The following is a 22499-nucleotide window of genomic DNA, read 5'->3' as shown; positions in this document are numbered from 1 at the left end:
TCTCCATGGGCTGCACCCAGCCCTGTGTATCGGTGATGTTCAGGACCCTTGATGCAGGGAAGAACTGACTCCATGCTATCAGAAGGCTTATAATTACTTTATTATATTATATTATTCTATAGTATATTATGCTACATCTAAACTGAATCTGCACAAGCACCCAACTCAACTGCCCAGAATCTCGTGACTCTCTGCTGACCCACAGTCTGGACACGCCCTGATGGGCCAAGGAAACAAAACCCCATAACTGTGGGCAAACCATCTCCATATTGCATTCTGCTTTGGCACAACACAGGAGCAGCCAATGAGATAAGAATTGTTTGGATCATTCCTTTCTCTGCTTCTCTCACTGCTTCTCTCAGGTTCAGAGGATGTGAATCCCACACTTGTGGATGCCCATTGGCATCTGCATCCCAACAGAAAATCACTCCGAGGTGTGAGCCACCTGAGAAGGGCTCACCCAAAACAAGCCCAGGGAAAGCACTGCTCCTCTGCAGGCTGGCTTTCCTCATTAGGTGTTGGAAGGTGGCCAGGGAGGAGAAGTCACCATCCCTGGAAGCGTTCTGCATGTGCCACTTGGGGATGTGGTTTAGGGGGATTGTGGTGGTGCTGGGGATTAGGTGATGGTGAGAATTAGGTGAGATCTCTTCCAGCCTCGATGATTCTGGAGTACACAAAGGGATGCCTTGCACTGCCACTGCTCTGTTCAAAGGCTTGGAGGGAAGGATGCAGGTCCCCTGCACCCTGAAAATTCCAGCAGGTCACTCACTGGTCCTGCTGCCTCTGCTTATGGGTGTTCACCTGTCTGCAAGAAAGGGCTTTGCACCATGATTTCCCTTGGGATGGAGGCTGGGAGAGCACAATTGCTGTCAGACACACTCAGCCCTTCCTATTCCTTTCCCAAAGATACCAAATCAGCTCCAAACAGGCCTCTGGAAAGCCCTACATCCCAGCAAGGGCAAAGCCTGGACTACTGTGTTTCTAAAGCCACTGTTTGTGTTTTCTCTCTGCCTTTGGCCAAAGCCAGCCTGGAAATTCAAAGGAAGGCTGGCTCCATAAATATTGCAGTGTGAACAACACAGGGCCTTTGCTGGATTATCACTGCTAAAAGGAGCTGCAAAGCATCCAACTGCAGGAATGAAAGATGCTAATGGAGCGTTCCCAGCGGACAGCAGGGCTGTAGATTATGGGGAGCTGCTTTCACATCCTGCAAAATGTGCAGATTTAAATAACGCTCCCCTTTCACACGGAATAAATCTCAGCCTTGGCCACAAGCACACACAGCTCAGACCCTGGCTGGCCCATTTCAGGGGGCAGGTGGCTTGTGGGAGATACAGGTGATGGATGGAACACCTGGAATTCGTGTCCACTGGTCCCAAACACTCTCTGAGATGAAGGCTGTGCCACGCCTGCATGTGCATCTCTCTACCCACAGCACGCTTCAAACACACAAAAAAAGGGTTAAGATGAATTTTTCTCTCCAACCTTTTAATTAAGCCATTAGTCTCTTCCCCCTTAACCCAGGAATGAGAGGCCTGTCTTCACAGGAGCAAATGATTTCCCCAGAGTAATGAAGATGCATTATCATACAGAAAAAAATCATTAGTTGCTATGTCCAGAACAATGCGATTGCTCAATTACTGCACTAAAGCAGATCACAGCCTTCCCAGCGCTCCACGTGCTAACCTGGAGGAGATGCATCCAAATGGATGTGCCCAGAAAAACAGCACTCATTCAGCAGGAGACCTGGACACTACAAAGGTCCCACCAGAATGATTTCCCAACCTTTGTTCGCTTCACATTTTAGACGCCACAGCAGCAGATCCCTTGGAGAGTTTTCTCCAAGTGCTTTACAGCAGTCTCAAGCTGCATCAAGGGAAATTCAGGTTGGATATTAGGAAAAAGTTTTTTACAGAAAGGGAGCTAAAGTTCTGTGACGATGTTCACAGGGGTCTTAGGATGAGTGAAGAGACGAGGATCCGACTCCATGTTTCAGAAGGCTGATGTATTATTTTGTGATATATAAATTATATTAAAACTATACTAAAAGAATAGAAGAAAGGATTTCATCTGAAGGCTAGCTAAGAATAGAATAGGAAAGAATGATAACAAAAGCTTGTGTCTCGGACTCTCTGTCTGAGCCAGCTGAATGTGATTGGCCATTAATTAGAAACAACCACATGAGACCAATCACAGATGCACCTGTTGCATTCCGCAGCAGCAGATAACCATTGTTTACATTTTGTTCCTGAGGCCTCTCAGCTTCTCAGGAGGAAAAATCCTAAGGAAGAGATTTTTCATAAAAGATGTCTGTGACAAAGTTCTGGAATGTTCTGCTCAGGGAGGTGGTGGAGTCCCCATCCATCCCTGGGTGTGTTTAACAAAGCCTGGATGTGGCACTGGCTGCCAGGGTTTAGTTGAGGTGTTGGGGCTGGGTTGGACTCGATGATCTTGAAGGTCTCTTCCAACCCAGTGATTCTGTGAATTCTGTGGATTCTGTGGATTCTGTGAACAAAGGAGTTGGGATGTTGGGAAGGGGAGTTTCCCTTCACACTGAGAAGGTCCCAATTACTTTGGTAAGGATTCAGTAGGAACACCCAACACTGAAGGAACTGCTGGTGAAATGCAGTGGCCAGCAGGGTTTGGGAACCCAGCACACCACCAGCCACAGCCTCACAGGGCCCCTTGTGATGAGGAAGGATCAACACCAGGGATTGTCAGCTGGGCTTGGTTCCCTCTCTTGGAAGGGACCACCAGTCATCAAATCCAACCCCTGGCCCTGCCCAGACATGCAACAATCCCACCCTGTCCTTGAGAGCATTGTCCAAAGGCTCCTGGAGCTCTGGCAGTGCCCATTCCCTGTTCAGTGCCTGACACCCTCTGGGATAAGAACCTTTTCCCTTCATCCCATCCCTCCATCCTTCATCCCCCTCCAGAGCTCTAGGCCAGCTGCAAAATACTGTTCCCCCAACTTATCTGATGAGGATGCTCCAAGCCCCAGTTTCCCCTCCTCACCACCCCCAGGATGATTAAGAGCAGGGTTTAGTCACCCAACCAGGGTCCCATTATTCCTTCAAATGGATAATTTCGGTCCTTCTCTCACACACTGAGATACCCATTAAAAAATGACTCATTAACTCTTCCCCCTGCGTCTTTGGCACAGTAATTCCAGCACAGATGTGGGTCAAGCAAAGATGCTCATGAATTCCCATCAAGCCCATTTGGCCTGCAAGGGGAGGAGTGGGTGTCAGAAGTGAGTGGTTTATTTAGACATTTTCTCCTCTACATGAAACATTTAGACATTCTCCCCCCCGCCCCGCCAAGGCACCTCTGAAGTTAATTTACTTTTAAAAAAAGGTTTTTAAAATCTGAACAAAATAACATATTGTATCTAATGAAATGTTTTATTTGACCTGAAAAAATTATTTTTGTTCATGTTTTTGGTTAACCCAATACAGCATGTTTTCTTCAGTTTTTCAGTTCAGATAGACAAGGGCAAAAAAGAAAAAAAATCAATTTCAGAGCTGCAAACAGCCCATTCTGTAACAGTTGTCACAGAGACTGCAGCTTATGTTAATATTAAAGTACTGCTTTAGCAATTTATGAACATTATCTGGAAAGTGAAGGCACAAATTAGCAGAGATGAAGGAAGTTACCCGAGTTAATGCATTTTTGGCACTAATATCCTTCTATTGTTCAACTCATCTGAAAGAGCTACAGGTCTGCAGTGACAAACCAGGGAGAGCTTGATGGTTAACACAGCTTGGAGACAATTCCAGGGGGGTTTCCACCCCTTGGAGGACAAGGCACACAGAATGCTGGGATGGTTTGGGTTGGAAGGCACCTTAAAGCTCATCCAGCTCCACCCCATGCCACAGGCAGGGGCACCTTCCACTGTCCCAGGCTGCTCCAAGCCCTGTCCAGCCTGGCCTTGGGCACTGCCAGCAATGGGGCAACCACAGCTGCTCTGGGAAATCCATTCCAGGGCCTCACCACCCTCACCAGGAGCAACTTCTTCCTAATATCTAAATTTACCCTCCCTCAGCTTAAGGCCATTTTCCCCTGTCCTGTCACTCCATTCCTTGTCCACAGTCTCTGCCCATCGCTCTTGTCATTCCCTTCAGGCTCTGGAAGGCCACAGTTCACTCACCCCAAAGCTTCTCCTCTCCAGATAAACACCCCCATCTCTCCCAGCCTGGCTGCAGAGCAGAGGGGCTCCAGCCCTTGGAGCAGCTCCGTGGCCTCCTCTGGGCTCCTCCAGCAGCTCCAGCTCCTTCCTGTGCTGGGACCCCCGAGCTGGAGGCAGCTCTGCAGGTGGGGTCTCACCTGGGGGGCAGAGGGGCAGAATCCCCCCTGCCCTGCTGCCCAGGCTGGGGATCAGCCCAGCACAGGGGGGTTCTGGGCCAGGGCCTGTCCAGCTCTCCCCCACCTGCACCCCAAGGGCTTCTCCCAGAGCTGCTCTCCATCCCTTCATCCCCAGCCTGGATTGAGCCTGGGGGTTGCAGCACCTGCCCTCAGTCTTATTAAACTTCCTACAGATCATTCCAAAAGAAGGTTTTCAGTACCCATGTCCTGGAGAAACCACAAGGAATTCAGCTCTGGGCTTGACTACCCTTCCAACCCAACCATTCCCTACACAAAGAACGTGACATTTGAGTATTTTGGAGGAGGCTGGGGCCCTCCAGGAGAACATGGTGTGGCTGCCAGGGGGGTTGGTTATTTCCAGCCAGGATTGGTGCTGAGCAGTTTGCAGGAGTGAGGATCCCGGTGCCGCATACGGTGCTTGCTTTAGTTAAATGCAAACCGGCAATCTCTGCCTTCACATGTGACAATTGCCATGCGATTTCTGTCTCATTAAGCTCTGAAATGTAAAACAAATGGGATTTATGCGGCTGCTGCTCGGTATTCTCACACGGAGTCAAGTCTTGCCTTTAGTGGCTCTTCAGTCTTATCACTGTCTTATCTCGGTACCTGGTGCTCCCCCACCTCGGGCTGGAACAGCAGAACAGACAGACCAGGGGCAGATGTAGCAAGCAAATCCTCCTGTTTCCCCCCAGGTTGTGACACCAACTCTCACGGATGTCACACGAGCCTGCCGTGCCTCAGTTCCCCCCACGTGCCACTGTCAGATCCACTCGGCTCATTCAGATTCCAGCCCACCAATCCAGCGTGTTTATTTACAGCACTGTGCATGGAATAACAAGCTCTGAAACGCAGCTCTTTGTAAGGCTGGCAGGAGAAATCGTACAGGCAGCATTTGGGAGGTATTTTGGAGAACATGGACCATCAGTGAAGTGCTTTTCCACGCACAAACCATGAAAATTTAAAGGCTGTTTACAGAGCATTTGATTCCAGCAATCATTCCCAGGGGTACAGGAGTACTGTAAACTCAGTATTTGGGGTGATTTCACTGGTGCCACTGGTACCAGGCTGGCCTGGCCAAAGCTCAGGACACGAAGCTTTATGACCACAGGGGTCCAGGGCCATGACTCTGATCCTTTTCTTCCAACTACAAAGATCAACCACCCCCCAGTGCTCCACAGACTGGCAGCACCAAACAAGGATGGTCTGAGATCCAGAGCACCTACAGCAGCACAACTGGTCACTGAGTGTCCTGCAGATGTCAGAGAATCATGGAATTGTTACGACTGGAAAGGTCTTTAAAGTCATCAAGTCCAACGGTCAAGTCAAGGGGATTCACTTAAACCACATCATTTGGGATGCCCCATCCCTGGAAGTGTTCAGGGCCAGCTTGGACAGGGCTCAGAGCAGCCTGGTCTACTGGAAGGTGTCCCTGCTTGTGGCAGGGAGTGGAACTGGGTGGGCTTTATGGTCTCTTCCAAATCAAACCCTTCTGGGGTTGCCTGGAAAACTGCTGGAGAGCACCAGCCTGCACTTTGGGCAGCCCAGCTTAATGCTGAATTTTGCTGAGAGCAGCCCAGTTTTGGGTGCCACCTTGAGAGGTGTGACCTTTACTCAAAGTACCCAGCAAGTGCCCAAACCACCAGGAATTAGGCATCCAGAGGCAGAACATCACCAAGCTCTGGCTGCTCTTGGCTCCTGCAGCCTTGCCCAAGGGTGCTCAAGGAGCCAGAAACGGGACAAGGATCCAACCCCAGCTCCACACAGCCTGCTGCCCCAAGGGCACCTCCCCAGCCCACAGAATATTGTCACCTCGGGCACGAAACACCCAGCCAGCAGCAGAGCCAGCGTGCCAGGAATTGTAAAGCCAGAGCACAAAGCGGCACAGGAGGAGACGGATTCTGGAGCGCCTGGAAAACCAGGGAGAAACACAACTGCAGGGAGGAGCTTTCTATGGGAAGCACAAAGCCAGGTGTTGTTCAGCAAAGCCCCGCTCTGCACGCTCAGGAGGAGAGCCTTGGACAAAAGCAAGAGCTCCCACTGATGCCATTGTCGAGCTCATAGAGACGAGATTTCTCTGGAAGAAAAGCAGCCCTGCGACAATTATTTATTGCCACAAAAACATCTTCCTCCTCAGCTTTTGTTGGTGCAACACAGACCACGTGTGGCACCAGCCAGGGAGAGAAAAGCTACCAACAGGATCAAGGAAGGCTGAGATTAATCTGGTTTAACATAGATAAAAAACCAACTCGAGCAATCGGTTTTAAAATTAATATTAAAGTTGTAAGTCACCTTTGACTATATTAAAATACAAACTGGAGCACACAATAAGCCCCAAATAAGCCCCACTGGCAGTCAGAACAGCTCCCTTATCAACCTCTAACATCCTCTATAAAATAATAACTGGAAGCCAGACTGCTCTGAGAGAAACTCCCTCTCCTGGGGCATGGTGATGTGACCCAATTCCTGCTGCCATTTCAGGAGCCCTGGCTTGGCCAGTGCTCCCTGTGCCAGCCAGGAGCTCAGCTGCAGCAGGAGTCACTGGGGAGGGAGAGCTGGCATGGAAAGGCTGGGCACTGAGCTGTGCTCTGCGTGTTTCTGTGGGGCACAAAGGGGCTCTGTGCTGCAACTCACAGGCTCTGGTGTCTTTCTCTCTCCCCCCAGTAATGCTGTGGAGTTTTGGGAACTGATTTTCTCCCAGCTCTTGGCTTCTCCTTCTCAACATTTCCAAACTTTCTTCGTTACATCTTTGCAAGAGGCTGGGAGGCTCCTGTTGAGGGAGCCCAGCATGGGTGGAGCAGGGCAGCACCAAGGGAAGCTGGGCATGGATGGGCAGCACAGCCCAAGGCCCATGCCAGGATGGGTGCCCAAGGCCACCAGCAATAACAGCCCCATAACAGAGAGGAGGAGCACAGGGAGCTGTGGGCAGCACCCCAAAGTCATGGAGAGAACAGGGACAGGCTCTGGTTGTTCTGCCCTGGACCTCTGCAGTCACCATCAAGTGCTCGTGCTGGCTGCACCCAAGCCTAGCACAGAAATATTTCATCCACACCCAGTGAGCACCAGGATGACCTAAAGAGGCATCTCTGGGTAGTTCAGGGGGCTGGAGCTGTTGATCTCCACACAGGGAGCCCACCAGAGCCCACCCGCCTCACCTGCTGACATACAGGGGGCAAATGGGTCTTGGGACACAACTGAGGCTCCTCGTGCTGCCACAGAGCTCTGTCACCAGGACAGCTGCATAAGCTGCTCCCCAACACACGGCTGCCTGCTTGAGAGGGCTCCAAATAAATAAATAAAGCCACTGCCTCATTAGCATGCAAATGTATTCAAGCCCTATTTCAATTTGAATTCTATGCATACGATCAGAGTGCAAAATGCAAATTATACAAATGCACCCATAGGAAGAAACAAGCAGGAACTCTGCACAAAGGGATTAGGGACAGGCTACTTCCCTCAGAAGATTCCAGCGCTGGGGGGGCTCTTGTTGGGGAGGATCCTTCAATGGGCACCAGTCACGCTGCACTGAGCTTTGTTACAAACACTTGGAAAAGCATCCTGACTCCAAACACTTGGAAAAGCATCCTGACCCTGGCTCCGGAGCAACTGCTGGCTGGAAACTGGCTCAGGGAGAGGAGGGGAGGGTGGACAAACAGACACCAAGAGGGGCTGTAGTCCCAGCACTCACAGCCAAGGGTTTCCCCAAGGGATCTGCACCCGTTCAGATTGGCCTGAGAGAGCAAAGGTGTCCCCAGCACTCCTCAGCAGCCCCCATAAGGCAGCATTAGCCAGGTCCACCCACCAAGCCAAGGAAATGGGTCAGGACAGCCAGAAAGGGGCAGCGAGGGGCGTCCCAAGCAGCAGAGACCATCAGGAAGAGGGTCACCACCCCTGTCCCCATCTCAGTGACAAGGGAGGTGATGCTCCTCCAGTCTACCCCACCTCTCCTTCCCATGGAGATTTGTCTGGGAAGGCTCTGCAAGGTGTGGGGGGAAAGACAGAAGCCCAGCTTGGAAGGTCCTCTGCAGACCAAGGTCAGCTCAAGAGACCCCAGTGAAACTGATTGCAGCTGAGTAAGGCTGAGCTCTGCTCCAGCCCAAGCCCCAGGCCCTTTGTCCAGGCTCCCAGGCCCAGCAGGCAGTGGTGTGGGAGATCCTGCTCCCAGGGACACTCCAAGCCCAGGCAGAGCAGATGGGAGGCTGTGCATGTTCATCTCTCCCTCCTACGTGTGTGAAATTCTCAACCCACCATTATCGTATTACATTTTCATTTTAAAGTAAATATCTGTTTTCAATTAGTACTTACCGTGAGGGGCATGCATCACTGAGAACACTTATTTCTCTTCCTTTCATTATTAGATTAGGAGTCGCTCAAGTTTAACCACATTTAGCAGCAGCAGACACCCAACTGCTCTGCAGACACTAATCCTCTTCCCATCTCCACCCCTACCAAGGTCCCAATCCAGCTGCTGCAGCCTCCCTGCCAAGGCTCCAAACCAAGGTGTGGCATGAGCCTGGTGCAGCCCTGGCCAACCTTCCTGAGCCCACCCACCAACTCGCTGCACATCCTCCCTCCAGGCTGTTACATTTCCATTGCTTTTCCTTCAGTCACAAAGTCTGACCCTCTGGCCATGCCATCTGTGTAGCAGCAAGGGCCACATGGACTCCCCCAGGGTTACAAGAAGTGAATAAAACCTGGAGCAGAGCTGCCCCAAACCTCACAAATACAACCAGAAGCAGGGGAGATCAACCATTTCTGGTGCTCCACCTGCTCATTCAGTCCTGGGTTAGCACTGGGCCACCCAATATCCTTCCCAAATCTCCTACTCCTCATCTTCCCCAGTAAGGAAAGCCCTTCCTCCCACTGGGATCACCCAATATCCTTCCCAAGTCTCCCATTCCTGATCCTCTCCCAGTAAGGAAAGCCTTTCCTCCCTGTGGGATCACCCAATATTCTTCCTACTCCTGATATTTCCCCAGTAAGGAAAGCCCTTCCTAGCAGTAGGATCACCCAGCATGCTTTCCAAGTCTTCCACTCCTCATCTTCCTCAAGGGAGGAAAGTTCTTCCTCCCAATGGGATCACCCAGTATCCTTCCCAAGTCTCCCACTCCTTATCCACCCCCAGAGAGGAAAGTTCTTCCTCCCAGTGGGATCACCCAACAGCCTTCCCACTCCTGATATTTCCCCAGTAAGAAAAACCCTTCCTCCCAGTGGGATGACCCAGCATTCTTTCCAAGTCTCCCACTCTTCATCTTCCCCAAGGGAGGAAACCCTTACTCCCAGTATGATCACCCAATAGCTTCCCAAGTCTCCCACTCCTGGTCCTTCCCCAGTAAGGAAAGCCCTTCCTCCCACTGGGACCACCCAGTATCCTTCCCAGGTTTCCCATTCCCGATCCTTCCCCAGGGAGGGAAGCCCTTCCTGCAGTGAGCTCATCCCAAGCTCTCCCTGCTTAGCCCTTGGTGAGAGCACTCTAAGCATAATAGTACTATTATACCTTGCTCATTATGCCTCGTTTTTATTACCTGGCCTCATTAAGTTAAGAAGCCTCTGTAATTTAACTGCATCTCTTGGTCTCCGCACGGGGGCTCCAGCTGTGCCTGTCGTCAATCACTTTATTAAAAACACAGGACAAAAATTACAATTATCCCCATTACTGCCCATCAATCTCTTCAATTGCCTCTTAGGTCCTTTCTTTACCTGCTCAATGCACCAGTGCCAGACTGATATCATTGGCACCCTCAGAGTCTTTCCATATTTCCAATAATTAGGGGCTGGTTTTAAGGTGCTTTCAGAGCTGTGCAAGTGAGGCAGATGCTGGCACACGATGGCCTCATGGTGGAGAGCAGAACAGGCAATAAAAGCACGCAAGCAGACCAAGAGAAATAAACTGTGTTAGACAATAAAACCTAATTTTATCAAACCCAACACAAGATGCTTTACAGACACAGAGATGAGATTAACACTGGTTTAGAATTCAATATACTGTGACAAATTGGGATGTTCAGAGAGCCACCACGGTGGCTCACTGGCCAGGCCAAAGGCAAGAAGAGACCTGAAATCCATTTCCAAGTCCCAGAGAAAAACCAGCAATCAGCAGACAAATGATTTTTACAACAGTTTCCCCTTCACCCACCACAGGGATAGTCAACATCCTTTGTGCAAAAAACCCTTCCTACACTCCATGTTAAAATTTCAGATATCAAAACGTGGTATTTTGCCAAGTCTACTTCCAAGTCTCTGATCCCTAACTCTTGGATGTTTCCTGCTCTACAAGTTTCAAAAGTTCAACTTTTCTTCCTGATTTTGAACAAGATGTTCCCACTGGGACAACAACTCCGATCTGCTCGAGTCAGCAGAAACTTGCAGGGGTTAAGAGCACTGCACAGATTTCTGTCTATCCTTGGGATAAAGCCAAACCACAGGGAGAAACCTCCCTGCTGCAGGAAAAAAATCACTGTGCTGGATGAAAGGTTTGCTACAACCTCCCCTGCAAAGACATCACCAAGGGATGTCAACCGCTTGGCACTTGCTCGTGGTGCTTTTCCTTGAGATGTTTCACTCCTCCCCACCACCCCTACTCCTCCCCAGGAAAAATCAGCCTTCCTTTAGCACTTCCCCTCCTGATTTGCTTCCAACACAGAGAGAGAGGGAACAGAGGCAATTTGGGGAGAGCAGAGGAAGCTGCACAGAGATGCTGCCCAGGTGTGACAGACACCACCCTGCTGCAGTCAGGAGGGGAGGAGAGTGAAGGGTGGCAGCTCTTTGAGGCACAGCATCCTTAGGAGCAGGTCAGCATGGAACTGTGACAATCTGAACAGCCTGGAATGCTCTGGCTCTGCCTTTCCAGCCAGCCCTCTTGATGAGAGAGAGCTTTGAGGATTTCAAAGGGCGCCGTGTTCCCCGGTTTATCACAAGTGTCTATCTTAAACCAACATTATCATTTTAAGCATGACCGGAGCAAGAGGAATCTTCAGCAGGCGCTGCTGCCTCGGGAGAGAGACACAGAGACAGAAAAGACCCCTCAGACTCACAACCCCGTGCAGACCCCGACACAGCCAGCCCAAGAGCTGTGCTGCTGCCATCAGCGCAGATCTGTCAGCAGGGACATGTACACTGCTCCAGGCTTGACAGAAAAGACATTTCTGCTCTGCCATGAAATTCCTCCTGCTGCCCTTTCCAGAGTGTTACAGCTCCACTTTGGTGCCACCCCAGTGAAGGGGAACGGATGTTTTCCAAGGGGTGGCAGGTGACAGAGACAGCCACCTCCTCCCAAAATGCTCCCTACAGCCACTGCCAGGCCAAACACACCTGGCAGGGAGGGAGAGAGCAGCCCTGGGGTGACACCCACCCCGACACCCAAACCATGAACACAAAGCCTGCATGCACCAAAAATGCCCAGAAAATCTTCCCCCTCACCAAAGCAAGAACAGATGACCATGGGGATGTGGGGCTGGAATCACCATGGCTGGGGCATGGGGCTGGACTGGGACAATTTAGAGGCTGAGCTGGGCTGCAGAGCTTGTCCAAGCTGCACATAGAACAGGGTTTGGGCACATAAAGGCAGAGGGACAGCAGGACTGAAGATGTTTCCCCTGGTCCCTGGTGGGGAAGCTCCCGAGCAGCCCAAACCAGCAGTGTTGTCTCCCAGGGACAGAGAGAAGACTCTGTCTTGTTCCCTGGCAATTCCCATTACTAGAAGGGCCAATAAAGGAAATCACAAGAAATCTACCATCAGTAAGTCAAGCTTCAGCTTAGACAGAAAGAGTTAATTTACAGCCACTCCAAGCTTTGATATCTTAAACCTTTTCAGTGTCTGGACAAGATGAGGAATAAGCACAGACAGTGTCAGACTCTGTGATCGGGAGGACAAAACGCTGCAAACAGCTGTGCCTAATTTTAGCATCTGTTGGTTCTGTTTCTCAGGCACTTGTGGAGGATGGGGGGTGGCCCCGTCACTCCTGGCTTATTAAAGACACAGCCAGAAGGAAAAGAGGCAAGTGTTGAATCACACTCCGGGGATTAGCTCAGGGGAGGGAGCAAGAGCAGACCAGGAGCAGCAGCCATTCCCTGCTGCAGAGTATCCCACAGGATCCACAGAGGGGTGGAGCTGCTCATGGAGGGGAGAGACCCCTTGGGTGCATTTATTGCTGTGGGGGGCTCAGAGTTGGGTCAGACAGCCCCAAGTCCCCTCCTGTGACGGTGTTCACAGGGGTCTGAGGATGAGGGAAGAGACGAGGATCTGACTCCATGTTTCAGAAGGCTTGATTTATTATTTTATGATATATATTACATTAAAACTATACTAAAAGAATAGAAGAAAGGATTTCATCAGAAGGCTAGCTAAGAATAGAAAAAGAAAGAATGAAAAACAAAGGCTTGTGTCTCAGACAGAGTCCAAGCCAGCTGACTGTGATTGGCCATTAATTAGAAACAACCACATGGACCAATCACAGATGCACCTGTTGCATTCCACAGCAGCAGATAATCAATGTTTCCATTTTGTTCCTGAGGCCTCTCAGCTTCTCAGGAGGAAAAATCCTAAGGAAAGGATTGTTCATAAAAGATGTCTGTGACACCCTCGCACCCCCGGGCCCTTCCTCCTGCGGAGCAGCCCACGGCACTCACACACGGTGTGCTCCAGGCAGGGTCACCTCAAGTGTCCAACCGCGCGCTGGGGTGGCACCTCCAGAGGGTCCCCAGCTCTCCTCCCAGCCCAGCACTCAACCAACCTCTCAATTTGAGGGCACGGCCCCAGCCGCTGAGCCCAGGCCAGGCTTGGTGCCCTCAGCACCCCCGGAGCCCCGCGGTCACCTTGGCCCTTAGCGAGGAGGTGACACGGGCAGGTGCGAGCGGAGCGCTCGGCTCCTCCATGCGAGCGCGGCTGCTGCCACCGCCAGGCTGAACGGCAACACTGAGGGTGAGACCTGCCCAGCTCCACCAGGTGACCGGGATCGGGGCACTCAGGCATTCCCACCAGGTGACCGGGATCAGGCAAGAACCCTCGGGCATTCCCACCAGGTGACCGGGATCGAGCCAGAACCCTCGGGCATTCCCTCCAGGTGACCGGGATCGGGGCACTTGGGCATTCCCGCCAGGTGATCGGGGCCACAACACTCGGGCACTCCCTCCCCGTGCACCCCCGGCGCTCTGGGGACGTCCCCGTGTCCTGCGCTGCTCCTCCAGCGCTGGACTGCGCGGGTGAGGAGGCGAAAATCCTCGGGAAAGCTGTGGCTGGGATCACCTGGAACTGGCACTAAACACACACACCACGGGGAACCAGTGCTCGCAGGGTGCAGGCAGCCGCAGACATGAGAGGAGCTGATAAGGCTCATGTGAGTGATAACGATTTTGTCTCCAGTTATTTTTGTGCAGCTGGGAACAAGTGGCTGCAGTCAGCGCCTTGCCAGCTGGGGAGAGAGCAGCGGTTCTGCATGGTTGGGATGGAAGCACAGCCAGCTCAGCCCCCACCATGCTCCCTGGGTTTTCTCCTCGCTGGCAGAACTTGTCACAACCTGACCGAGAGAGCACCGAGTGACACCTCGGGGTGACAGGTGAAGATGGCAAGTGAGGAATGGGAAAGAGCAGGGTTTTCCTGCAGACACAGCTTGAGGGAAAGATTCAAGCCTTGGCTGCTCAGCAACATCTCCATGTGCTGGCTAGGTTTAAATCCCTCTAGAGAAGCCAGAGGCCTTTTCCTGTTGACAGAGAGAAGCTCTCACCCAACACCTGAAGGCAGAGCAGCCTGAGGTGACCATCTCCCTGCAGCACCTGCAGGCCCCACAGCGCTGCCAGCACGGACCAGTGCCACCCTTTCCTCCTCTCTGTGGCTTTGGGAAGCCTTGAGCTGGAGGTGAATCAGGGCTCACAGTTTGTCACACAGCAGTGACAGCTGAGCCTCATCCTTGGCCTCACCAGCTGCAGCCAACAACTCCCAGTTAGCACTGGGAAAGGCAGAGGCAGATCCAGCCAAGCACTGGGCACCTGGGCAGATCTGCAGGAGCAGCCTTCTCCTCCTGGGCCAGCAGCCTCACCAGACCCAGCCAATATTGGCCAAACCACATTTTCATCTTTGGTTTGCAGCCAGCACCAAAGAAAGAGCAGGCCTGGTTGTCCAGAAGGAAGCTCCAGGCGTCTCTTTGCACTCCACACCATAGAATCAGAATGCGTTGGGTTGGAAGGGACCTTGAAATGCCTCTCATTCCACCCCCTGCCATGGCCAGGGATGACATTCACTATCCCAGGTTGCTCAGGCTCCCATCCACCCTGGCACTCCCAGGGACAGGGCACAGCTCCTCTGTGCCAGGGCCTCACCACCCTCACAGGGAAGGATTCCTTCCCATCATCAGCTACCCCTGCTCTAAGGAGCTTCTGCACCTGTCTCCACATCCCCTCCTGATCCAGGGGCTTCAGATCCATCCAAAGCAGCTCCTTCCTTCCCACTTTTTCCAGAGACTCAAAATCCCTGCTGTTGTTCCTGCCGTGCTGGCCATTATGCAAGTTCGGCTGTCTTAACTCGCTGCTGAGCATACAAGTGGGGCTGACATTTATTTAATCCTCATAGTAATGTTGACTGTGTACTTACTGAAACACCTCATGCTTATGGAAGACATTTGTTTCCAAGCAGCTTATGCTAAATTGCAGTGATATAAAGGAAACACTTATCCAATATTGACATTCACTGACTGGCAGCAGACTGCTTGAATACTCATTTATGCTGGGGGTGGGAGGGGGACGGGACAACAGGACCTGAGAGGGAATCAGGCCTTTCCTTTCTGACCTGTTAACGAGTTAGGTGATATTAATGACAACCTGCCCAAAATGCAAGATGGGACTCCAAACCCTGTAGCTTCTTCCACTCACTTCTATTCTCTGCTTATATAGGCCCACAGCACAAAGATTGATCCCTCATCTATGGGGAAGTTTGAGGAGCTCATTCCTTCCACCATTGGAATCAGGAGGATGGAGGAGTTCATCCCTTCCACCATCAGAATCAGGAGGATGGAGGAGTTCATCCCTTCCACCATCAGAATCAGGAGGATGGAGGAGTTCATCCCTCCCACCATCGGAATCAGGCCTTTCCTTTCTGACCTTTTAACGAGTTAGGTGATATAAGGTTAATGACAACCTGCCCAAAATGCAAGGTGGGACTCCAAACCCTGTCGCTTCCACTCACTTATATTCCGTGCTTATATGGGGCCCACAGCACAAAGATTGATCCCTCACCCATGGAGAAGTTTGAGGAGCTGATCCCTTCCACCATCAGTGCATATTTCATAATTGGCAGGGCTCCTCTCGCCTGCAGTGTGTGTCCTGTTGGGCACAGCTCCTTAGAAAAACCACATTATTGAACATTTTCTCCATTATTTCCCCTCCCACAACATTGGGGTTGCTCACCCAGAAAGCTCCAGAAACATTCAGGAGGTGCTGCTGCATCCTCCCAGACCCGGCCCAGCCAGGCAGGGCGGTCACCACTGCCTTTGCCTCATATTGAGCATGACAGCCCCAGAGCCCAGAACATAAATCCAGCAGCCCTTAGGAGGTGAATTAGCCACCACACGACCACACACATGTGAAACCTGCGAGGCAATTCCACCCAACGCAAAGTAATTGCAAACAAAAGACAGCATCTATTATCCGAGTTGAAAGTCTGACCGTGCCTGCATCAATGGTTAATGAGCAGCAGTTATGGCAAAGCCCTCAAAAACCAATTACATCCTGCTCCACCCCAAATGCAGCAGACCAAGAGCTGCTGTAGCTTTTGTTGCGAGTGGGGGCGTTGAATGAACACATTAAGACAAGATCTTATCCCCAAGTTAGCATCTGAATTTAACAATGTGAGTGTTCCACCTCCCACTTCCCCAGCATGTGACACTACCCGAGGCAGGACGCCCAGAGCCCATCGCTCACAGGCACTAAAAGCACATTTAGATTTTAAGCTGTTTAATGCAAGTCGGTAAAAGGAAGAGCCATGTAACAGCCAAGTGACCTGCAGCTCCTTTGCTCCACTTTGGAGGCTGCTGCTGCCACCAGGGAAAGGCAAACACTTGAGTGTGGGTCTTGCCAGCGAGGCAATGAATAAACAGGCTGGGCTACAATCAAAGGGCATATTGAACCAGGACATCTGTTAGGCCACCGTTTCCAAGAGCAAATCCCAGCATTTTCTCTCTCCTACCACAAGGCACAATTCAGAAATGGATACTTTCCTCTTCCCCCTTGAGCAGTCTGGAGTACAGATGTGCCATGAGGTGCAGTGGAGGAATGGAAACCCCTGAGATCTGAGCAGCAAGGGGGTCCTGCTGCTCAGCCTTTGCCTGGAAAGACGAGCACAGATTTTAAACTTTATTTCTTACCAGCCAAGAAACCCTGCACATCTCCTGGCAGGTTTGAAATGAATACTGGGTTCCCACATCCCTGCGAAAGTCAGGCCATGTGCCAGCCCTTAAGGCAGGGCAGACCGCCTCAAAAACTCACGGCTCCACCAAAGGCCTTAAATCTCAGCAAATAAGAGACTGATTTACAACCAATTTGTTTCACTACCTATTGATTTATACAATAAGCTTGTACATGGTCACTGTGGCTCCGTCGCTCTCTTTGGCCAGAGGTGGCTCTCAATGAAGCCAAAGGAAAGACTTGTATTGCTCCTGAACAGAAGATAAATTAGGGCCTTCAGCAATTGTTGGTATAAATTTGCTGGGTTTTAAAGTAAATAAATAAATAAATAGAAGCTGTTTAATCCTACTGGAAGGATTCTGGAAGTGATGTAAAGCCAATTCTCCAGCAGCATTTCCATAAAGCCCCCTGCACCCAGCGTGCTGAGGAGCTGAGAGCACTGTACAAACTCGCAAAGCCGATCATTAAATCAGAGCTTTGGAGCAGCCACACTCTCCATCACAGGCTGCTCACAGGAAGAAAACAGTTTATTCAAAGCCCTTGATCCTCAGCCAACTCACAACCTAAGGGGCACATTGGCCTCTCCCCCCTTTATTTACAGCGACAAAAGAAAGAAGAGCACGGAGCTTTTTTATCCTGACGTTTGCAGTCCGACTACAGAGTGGCTGGAGCCGGTGACACGCGGTGCTGGGAACCTGTCAGGGATTTCTAGGCACGTTCAGACTCCAGTTGGTGTCCCCTAAACCAACAGGAAAGCACAGAAATAATCGACATCAGCCCGAGATGTGCTGTGCATAAACTGCCTGGGCACCTCTGCTTAACCTTGGCAGGGGGAGGCTGGTGGGAATGTGGTGTTAGCTCTGAGGAGGAACATCTGAGGAGGAACATCTGCCCAGCTCCCCTCCCTCTGGCACAGGGCACCTGAGCAAAACCCCAGCTCCTCCCTCCTGTGCTTTTCTGAGAGCTGAAACCTTGCAAGAAAAGCTGATTTGAGCAAAGTCATCAGTGGTCCTCACGTGGCTCTCACTGCAGGAGGTGCAGATGGGAGATGGGAAACCTAAATTGTGTTAAAGCAGGTGTTGGAGGAGGCAATTCTGCACCATTCCTTTGGGACAGCACAGACTGGACCACACCAGTTTTATCTTGAGGCTTATTTCAGTTTCCTCCCCATGCAGCCCAGTTGTGAATGCATTGCCCCTGCCAAACCTGCACCTTTCCACCAGCAGCACCTCACAAAGCACTTTCCAAAGCACCTCTGTCTTCTACTCAGCCATTTCCAGTTCACAGAACCACAGAATATCCCGAGGTGTGACCTCTTGAGCTTCAGAAGCTCTTCCTCACCATCACTTTCAAAGCTCGCTGGGTGTTTCCACTCCTGGTCCGTCCTGAACAGCTCCCAGTGCTGACACTGCCCTGCTGGGCTTAGGGAACAGCCCAACACACTCCCTGGCAAAGCTGCCCTGCTCTCCACGTGGCAGGAGGAATTAACGTGGAACAGGGACCACAGCCACAGATTTCCAGGCTTTTCATTGACAGACTCGTGGCTGTCAGACTCAGAAACCCCCCAAGTGCCCCAGCTCTGGCACACACACACTCCCAGCACCCCAAACCTTGTATTTTTCCTCCCCATCACCCACTAACCACCCCCAAGATGTGAAAATCCTCATCTCCTGGTCCTAATCAGTGTTAGTGGGTGGAATTGGCCTGGTTTCTCTCATCAGCATAATTTCACCCTTCTCCACCTGGGGGCTGCTGCTGAGCCAGTGGGAAGTTGAGCCACTGCTGCTGCTAACGGGCCCCTTTGACAGAAGATTGTAAAGCATTTGCTTCCAGGGAGGAACCAACTGAACTGTGAAGGAGAAAAACATACCCTGCAACACCCAGAGAACTCGGTATTCATCACCCCGAGGGAAAGCAAACATGCCTTTGGAAAGAGAGCCCCAGACAGGCAGAAATCTTCCCATCCAAGGTAAATTTAAGATGCTGCCAAATCCACCTAGTGCAGGTCAGTGAGAGGAGGGGGTGGCTGTAGGTTCATCGTCAGTGCTGCTCTCCCCACAGCCCCAGCTCCCACACTGAGACACCTTCCCCAGTTGTCTCCAGCCTCCCCCAGTTGTTTCCAGCCTCCCCCAGTTTGGCTGGCGCTGCAGCAGGGGAGGGATGGGTGAGTTATCCCCCAGGCAGAAGCAAAGGCAGGCAGATTCATGGCAGCAGCAATTCCTTCCCACCAAGGGTCCCACACATTCCATCTCCACAGGAGGCCACTTGTGCTGGAACTTTCTCTCCCTCCCACCAAAGCCTGGCCCTGGCAGCCCGGAGGGGGTGGAAGAGTGAGTGGTACCAGGGCAAACCAGCCCTGCAGCACTGACCCATCAACTCTCAGAAACAGCCAGCACAGGCTGCTCCAGACCATTTGCAAGGGGCAAAGACAGAGGATGCTCCAGGGAAGGCAATTTGTTCTGCACAGGTCCCCTGGAGCAGTGAGCTGTGGGACAGATCCTCCTCCCTCCCAGGCTGAGCCATGCCCAGGGTGCCCAGGTGCAGCACAGCCCTAGACAGGAGCAAAAAGCAGCTTCCTCCTCCTGCCAGCTGCATTGGAAGCCCAAATTCCAGCCTGCACGGGCTGCAGGAACAGCAGGATGCCAGGATATCGCCGGGATGCCCATGAAATACAAACCCAAGGGCACAGGTGTACAAATCCCGTGATGGAAAATGTCCTTTTGGGGAGGTTTGGGAAAAGGAGACTTTTTCTAAGTATTGTCCAGACCAGACATCCCAAGTGGGGTTTTGAGCACAAGTGATCCTTCCAGCCCTGCTGCCCTTGGCTTGGGGGGATTTAATTATGGCAAATCCCTTCAAGCCACTTTGACAAGAAAACACAGCCCTGCCTGCCCCTTGCCCACAAAAAGGAGCTCCTGAAACTCCTGAAGGGTAGAGCCAAGTGATTTAGGTTGTCCCTTGAAGTGAGTTTTGGACCACGAGCTCCTCCTGGGCAAGGCAGGGCTGCCCCATGGGTGCCCACACAGCATCCCATCCCCCCTAAAACAGGTAAATGGGGTGTCCCATCCCCTTAGGGACACCTTTGTCACAGTCAGCCAGTGCCACCACATCTGGATGCTGCTTGAGGGGAGGCAAACACAACACCTGCTGGAAAATCAGCTTCAGCACCTGCACCCAGGCCTTTCCTGCCCCTCAGCACCGTGTGGCTGCAGGAACCCCGTGCATTAAATCCTGTTAGGGATCCCCTGCGTGGTTTCACCCACGGGAAGAGCCACGGCGCTGCTGACGGTGCCTTTGTCGCGCGCAGAGAGCGGCAACTCCACAGAAACGCTCCTGCCTCATCCTGTGGGAGAAAGCAGCCGAGAAAACGCTCTGCAAGGCACTCTCCGTGCCTCCTAACCCGGCATGAATAAGCAGGTACCAGCTGCACGATCCTGCAGGAGACAAACCAGCTGAGCTCAGGCAGCAGAGCCGAGGAGCCGCCGTGGCTTCCCAGCGCTATTAAAAAGTGCATTAACCCACATTAAAATCATGGCTGCAAAAGGAAGAGCGGGGGTAGAGCCCAACAAATCCCGGCTGGATCCCGCTCACAAACTTCTCCAGCCCCGCTAGCAAAGTGCCATTTGACCTGCAGGGACTGACGGGGTCCGTGTGAGCAGGGAGGGTGCGGGAAGGCCGGGAGCGGCTCCCAAATCGCTGCCGTGCCCGGCCCCGCCGCTGCCCTGCTGTACCAGGAGAGTTCAGGTTTGTTCAGCCAGAAACCCACACGGAGGACACAGTGGGTTTCTTTTGTACAGCAGCAAAGGCAAATGCAAACACAGCTCTCTCCCCGAAGGAATATTAGTACAAGCAGAGAGTGAGGGGAAGAGAAAAGGGGAAGGGAGGACAGTGTAGGAGCCCAGCATCACATCCGAGCCCAGGAAAAGAGGAGGGAAGGATAACCAGGAGCACAGACACCACAAACAAGGCGTCCCTGCTCGGGGAATAGGGTGAAACCCAGCGTATGGAGGGGGATGTTCAGCACTAATGTCTGGCTGAGCAAAAAACCAGCTGCCCGTGGAGAAGCACTACTCTCTCCAAAAGTTTTATCTTTCATTTAATCAACAGATGGACTGGCTGCGTGGGTTTGGGGTTTTTTTATCCCTTTTTCTTTTTTTTTCCCAAGCATCCCCAAGCCGTACCCTCACAAAAGCTGGCGTGGGGACCACGGCGGCGTGACACAGATGGGATTTGACACCGGCGTTGGGGGGGATGAGCAGCACAGAGGCGAAGCCGGGGTCTGGCTGCAGCTCAGCGTTCTCCACGGGTGACAGATAGTCCAGGGAGCAGGCACACAGCAGCGTGCCAGATACAGCTTCCCAAAACGCATCCCCTTCCCAAATCCTTCTTTTAAATTTTTTTTTTTAATTTTAATTTTTTTTTTTTTTTTTGCGTGGGAATCAAGCAGGTTGTAAAGTTGCGGGGTGAATTCCTGCGATTCCCACGCTGCTGCCCGCGCCGTGGGGAGGTGGCACGGGGCTGTGACACCCCCGCGGGGTGCCCACCTCCCCCGGGCTGCCCGCATTGGAACAACTCTCCTTCCTCGCACCCCCCGGCACAAATCGCTCCTCAGCCCGGCTGCACAGCCGCAGGCTCCGGTCCTCGGGCTGGAGCCGCTGCCGCCCGCCCGAGCGGCTCCTCCGCGGTACCGAAACTGAGCATCCATCGCCCTCCTGCACCGGGGGGAGCACCGGGCGGCGATGGGGGCGAGGGGGGGGCTGTTACTCAGCCAAGCCGTGTTTACACACAAACACGATCCAATTTACCGAGCTGGAACAGAAAGCGCTCATTTGCATACTAAAGATTTTTCGCTTATTTTTAAAGGAAAGAACGGTAAGCCGCCTCGGCGGGGATGCAGGAGGGGAAAACTCTGCAATCCTCCCTCTCTCTCCCCCGCACCCTTCTCCCCACAGCAGCCCCCGCACCCCACCCCGAGCCGGGGACCCCCCCGGGTCCGCCCCGCTCGCAAAGTGCGGGGTCCTACCGTGGCTGAGCAGGAGGCAGCCGAGCAGCAGCAGGAGGAGGTCAGCCTGGAGAGCGCTCATTCCTCAGGGTGGGCTCGGGCTCGGGCTCCGCTGCCGCTGCCGGCGGGGGCTTCAGGCCGCCGCCCGCCGGCTCCGCTCCATCGCCGCCCCCCCAGCTCCTCCCTCCCCCGGCAGCGCTGCCTTCACTGGCGGAGCCTCGGCGGCGCAGCCCGGCTTTTGGAGCGGGGGGGGGAAGGGAGGGGAGGGAGCCAAAGTGCCGGGGAAAGGGGGAGTAACTTGCGCGCAGCGGGGACGAACGATCGCGCATCGCCCCCTCCCCAGAGCGCCGCGCACCCAGGGGCTGAGGGTGCGCTGGGGATGCTCCCGCCTCAGGTGATGCTCGCCCCCCTCCAGGGGCTGCCGCCGCCCCAACGGGGCACCCGAAGCAGCAGCGCGAACACCTGCGGGCTCTGCCCGCCCCAGCTCAGTTTAAGGTGTGGGGGGGTCGGTGCCCATCAGTCACGGCAGCCCCGGAGCCCTCCGTGCCTTCCCGGGGGGCACCCAGAGCCTCATCCTGAAATACAGGATATTCCCAAAAATACTCCCAAAATCCCAGGAAAAGAGAGGGGGACATAATGTGTGTATGTCAATAATGTGTGTATGTCGTGTTCATTCCCCTGGAGATGAATTATATCCAACAACGTCCCACAAGTGCAGACAGAGCTGGAGATGGTGGGGGGA

At 52.7% G+C, this 22499-nt stretch overlaps 1 protein-coding gene across 1 annotated transcript in view; it reads right to left on the bottom strand.

Annotated features, from left to right (window-relative positions):
- KIRREL3 (kirre like nephrin family adhesion molecule 3) overlaps nucleotides 1-21954 on the bottom strand; it is a 406243-nt gene extending 384289 nt beyond the window's left edge. The window contains exon 1 of the mRNA XM_030964890.1: nucleotides 21779-21954. Coding sequence (XP_030820750.1) covers nucleotides 21779-21839 — 61 coding nt within the window. The 5' untranslated portion in view covers nucleotides 21840-21954. The remainder of the gene's footprint in view (nucleotides 1-21778) is intronic.
- Between the last annotated feature and the right edge of the window lie 545 nt (nucleotides 21955-22499).

This window comes from Camarhynchus parvulus, chromosome 24, assembly GCF_901933205.1.
Source record: "Camarhynchus parvulus chromosome 24, STF_HiC, whole genome shotgun sequence".
Taxonomy (NCBI): domain Eukaryota; kingdom Metazoa; phylum Chordata; class Aves; order Passeriformes; family Thraupidae; genus Camarhynchus; species Camarhynchus parvulus.
Note: the sequence above shows the minus strand (reverse complement) of the source record. Positions and strands in the feature narration are given on the sequence as shown.